This window comes from Raphanus sativus, chromosome 7 (genome assembly GCF_000801105.2).
Source record: "Raphanus sativus cultivar WK10039 chromosome 7, ASM80110v3, whole genome shotgun sequence".
Classification (NCBI taxonomy): Eukaryota; Viridiplantae; Streptophyta; class Magnoliopsida; order Brassicales; family Brassicaceae; genus Raphanus; species Raphanus sativus.
The window spans coordinates 17,406,079-17,410,925 of NC_079517.1; the positions used below are offsets into that span (position 1 = coordinate 17,406,079).

Consider the following 4,847-nt stretch of genomic DNA (forward strand, 5'->3'; position numbering starts at 1 on the left):
AAAGATATTCTAGATAGAAAAAGAGAGTATCAAAATTTTCTTCCAAATATAGAAACTACACTTATTTCAGAATAAATTGAAAACCTTACATAATCTTCATTATATTTAGTTACAGATTTTTCATATATGAAAATTTAGCTATAAAATAATAACTCGTGCTAAAAATAAATATAATTAAATCCACTGTTTATAAACATTGTTAAATCTTCAAAATATAGCAAATTTCGTGCTCTTTAAATCAGAGGTCCATTAGTAAAGAAACTTCAAAGTACAATAAAAATCTATAAAACAATAATTTTAGATTTTATCGTTTATATATTTTTAATTTCTTAAATCTATAAATAAAATAATATATTGTATATAAACATGAATAACATATGTCAGAATACCTAAACTTAACATATAAATTGGTTTGGTTTAAATTTTGGATCAAAAATCAATAATCATCTTAAACATTTTTGGTGTTTTGAGTGTACTTCCACTATATTAGATATTTATATTTGACTATTTTATATATTTTCAAGTATTTAAACCAACTTAAAAGTATCATATATATTCTGGATGTTTTTATATACATTAAAACTAAAAATAATTAATATATATAAGTATATAAATTGTTTTTCGGATACATTTTGATATCCAAAATATTTTGGTTTAAATTGGTTATGGTTTCGGTTGTCTAAATATCAAAATTTTGAATAATTTGGATATTTAATCAATTTTGGTTCGGGTTTGATATTACTCTTTTGGATCGTGATCGGTTCGGTTCTTCAGATTTGAATTTTTTATCTGGCTTTGATATTTACTTGAAAAATAAATAACAATATATTTTTGAAATATACACCCGCACGGGCGTGCGGGTCAAAATCTAGTCAATTATTATAAGTCTTGTCTTCCTGATTTGTAGGAAACAGGTTGATTCGTTAGGTAGTTTTGATTTCATGTCAAACATATTAATTGGTTTTTAAATCAATTATGGATGTCCACATAATTGCTGAACATTATAAGATAATTGATCTCCATGCATATATAGTTGATGAATTATTTACTATTAATAACAAAATATTTAAGTTTAGGGAAATGGTCAAGTATGCTTCAGGAAACTTATATTTGAAGGGTTTATTGAATAGATTCGGTGAGATACGTGGAGTTTGATAATATATGTCTGATTTTAATTGAATTTAAAATTAAAAATCTATTGACTATTTGATAGGACTTTTTCTTTAAATCTTAGAGTATTTAGTGATTTAATAGTGACAATTTCTCATGAAAGAGATGATTAATTTTGTATTTGGTATATATCTATTTTCAAATAAAATGTACATTTAAAATTTGAGTATATTTGAAAATTGTATGAAAATTGAGCATTTGATTCAATTTTACAAATTATTAGTTATTACTTAGTTAAACGTTATTTTCTATAGAAATAAAAATGATATTATTTTTAATATTTTGATTTCCAGTGATTGTTTTTCTTTCATTTAAAGGTTTTAGTTTTATTAAAGATTGAAAATAAAAGTTAAAATTAGTTTTACAAACTTCAAATTCCATCATTAAAATGGTATTTCTATTAATTATTTTAATAGAAATTAATTTCCAAATATCTTTAAATCCATTTGATAAATCAATACTATTAAAACAGGATAACTTTTTATCGACTATGTTTTGGACTATCAAAAAAGTCATAACAGTCCAACTAAAATAATTTCATTAGTTATTATCATATAATGTTTTTCTAATCTAACAAATATCTATTAATATTTCAAGATTTGTAAATTAGAATTAATTTAACTTCCTATTTTCTCTCTTACAACTAACTTAATAATATTTTCAAAATAAGATATCTAAAAAGATATTGTGAAGTATCCTTTTCTAAGATTTTATTATAAAAACATATTTTAAAGTCTTTTTATTTAAGATGTACGAATTTTATTATTTAAAAATAAATATTCTTTCATTATAGAATAAAAATAATATTCCCATAATGTATATATTCATAATTAATTTAATACATCAACTAATAAATATAAAGTAACTTAATTAATTTATTAAATATTTTATAAATCATAAAATTAAAGAATAACATACATTCATGAATTTTACCACATACTTCAACGTATCAAAATAAAATATTAAAGTAAGATATATAAAATAAAAATTACATATTTAAATTTGAGTATTAAAAATAATTCGATATAGTATGATACGGGTTGAATGAAGTATATTTATTTATACAATAATAAAATAAATTTTGACCAATATAAAAGTTAAAAATATTTTTACTATAATTTACAGTTTTAAATATAAGTAAAATTAATAATGACGGGTTTTATAAATGAATTATCTTATTTTAAACAAATTATATTTATTAATTTTAGTTTATGTATCTATAAAAAATTTTTTTAATAAAAATACATGTATGAAATTTCTAATTTTCAGTAAATAATTTTTTGGAAAAAAAACTAAGCCCATAGATGCGGGTCGGGTAAACACAAGTATAATTATATTAACTTATTTTCATAAATAATGAACGACCTAAAACCAAAACCAAAAACCAAACATTATATTTAAACATATTGATGAATAAAAAGACGGGTTAATAAATTTGTTGACTAAACCAATCTCAAACATTTAACAAACGAAGAAGATCAATATATAGGATGATGACAAAGAAAAAATCTTATACGCCCTTTGAAAGGGCGGATCAAACTCTAGTTCTATTGATTAAAATGTTTGATTTCCAATAAGTTAGTATTTAATTATGAATTACTAATTTAGTAACCATAGATTTTACATAATTATTGTAAATGTTAAATACAATAAAAGAAAATTTGAAAAAAAATAGAATCATTTCAGATCTCTAATCCAGTGAACCCCATAAGTATCTGCGCCATATATCATCTTCCCCATCTATTACCTTAACGAATGAGATGGGCTTTTTGGGTATATGCTCGTGGTATATGCTCACAATATGATTTCTCTTTCTAGGTACTAGGTCGTACAACAATTCAAAAAATACATAAACTTCCGTTTGACAACTATTTGTTTGTTTAATCGCCTAAAATGTGTGAACTGGGCCCTGCATTGTTTCCAATCACATATATACATATATGTCGCTGGACAATCACAGCCAAAACAGCTTCAAAGAGAAAAACATAATCTAAGAAACTTGTCTTTAATCAAGCTAAAATGTGTGAACTGGGCCCTGCATTGTTTCCAAAGTTTGGGTGGGAGTTGACGGGGGAGCACGAGAGCTACTCCACCAATGCCACGTCGTTTCTTGACTTTCCGGTACCAAATACGTATGAAGTGGCTCATCATGAGACCAGCTTAGGGGTTTCTCTTTCGTCCGAGGTAAATGGAATAGACAACAGTTCGGTCATGATCAAAAAGCTTTGTCACAATGCTAATGAGCGTAACCGTCGCAAGAAGATCAACTCTTTGTTCTCAAATCTTCGTTCATGTCTTCCAGCCTCTGATCAACTGGTAAGTAGCTGATCTGATATGTAATCTGAACGTGTTTCATATTAAAAACTAAATGAGAAGTTGAATATTTTATTAACCCTGTCTTTTTTTATTCCTACTTTCTTGCAGAAGAAGCTGAGTATTCCTCAGACGGTTTTGCGTACCGTGAAGTACATACCGGAGCTCCAAGAGCAAGTAAAGAAGCTAAGCCTGAAGAAGGAAGACCTCTTGGGGCGTGTATCGGGTCAAAGAGACACTGAACGTTACGTTAAGACGCAACCACAAGCGGTTGCTAGTTATGTCTCCACCGTTTTTGCGACTAAGCATGGAGACAACGAAGTAATGGTCCAAATCTCATCGTCCAAGATTCATAAGTTCTCGATATATAATGTGTTGAGTGGATTAGAAGAAGATGGGTTTGTTGTTGTGGATGTTTCTTCTTCGAGTTCTCGAGGAGAAAGACTCTTCTACACTTTGCATCTTCAAGTGAGCAAGACTGATAAGCTAATTTGCGAAGAGCTAAGCCAAAGGATATTGTACTTGTATGAGGAACGTGGAAACTACTCGTTCAAATGATAATTTGTTCTTGTTTCTTTGAGCTATGTCTTCCTTTTCTATAGACAATCATCTTGACCAGTACTGCGTTATGTTCGAGAGTGGTTTCTGTTTTTTTGGTCGAAGTTAATGGTCGATTACTAATAGATTACTACTACGTTCTTATTACAGCAATAAATTTTTTTTTTGTCTAGACTTTTTCTCCGTACTAAAGTTTTTGTCTAGACTTCGATTTAAGAAGCAGTCATAAATTTTATAGGACCAAAACCTTAATGTTGCCTTCTACTCTTTGTTCATATATACTATCTTTGTTTAAAAAATATTGTAGTTTAGAATTTTTCACACATTCCGTAAGAAGTTATAGTTCAGAAAATAACTTTAATCTAATAAATAATTTACAAAAAATAATTATTATATGTAGTAATTGTCTTAATTAATATAGATAAATTAGGTAAGAACTACAAAATTATATTGAAAATACAAAACCATTATTTTTGTATACAAATAAAAATCTCAAAATTACTATCTTCGTGAAATAGAAGGAGTGTTTATAAATACAAATTGCACAAAAAGTAGAGAAATTTCTTCAACCTTCTCTTTAGAGCTCCACCACCGCGAAAGTTGTTGTCTCCGGCCGACGGCGTGGCTCCCACAGCCACCGTCGGTCCGGTTCCGTCAATCTCTCTGTTTTTTCTTTTTATCCTGCTCGGTTTTTCTTTTCTTAGTTTTCCGGCATCGCATCTTTTCATGGTGGATGGTCTGCTATGTCTCCGGCGTTGCACCTTTTCGATGAGGGTGAGCGGTCGGCTCTCTGCTTCCGCGTCGTA

The 4,847-nt window shown here is 27.8% G+C and overlaps 1 protein-coding gene across 1 annotated transcript; it reads left to right on the forward strand.

Annotated features, from left to right (window-relative positions):
• Nucleotides 1-3,175: 3,175 nt before the first annotated feature.
• LOC108816673 (transcription factor ORG2-like) lies at nucleotides 3,176-4,179 on the forward strand. The gene is made up of 2 exons (XM_018589237.2): nucleotides 3,176-3,486; nucleotides 3,595-4,179. Exons 1-2 carry the CDS (start codon nucleotides 3,190-3,192, stop codon nucleotides 4,039-4,041), a joined length of 744 nt encoding a protein of 247 aa, XP_018444739.1. The 5' UTR covers nucleotides 3,176-3,189; the 3' UTR covers nucleotides 4,042-4,179.
• Nucleotides 4,180-4,847: the final 668 nt, after the last annotated feature.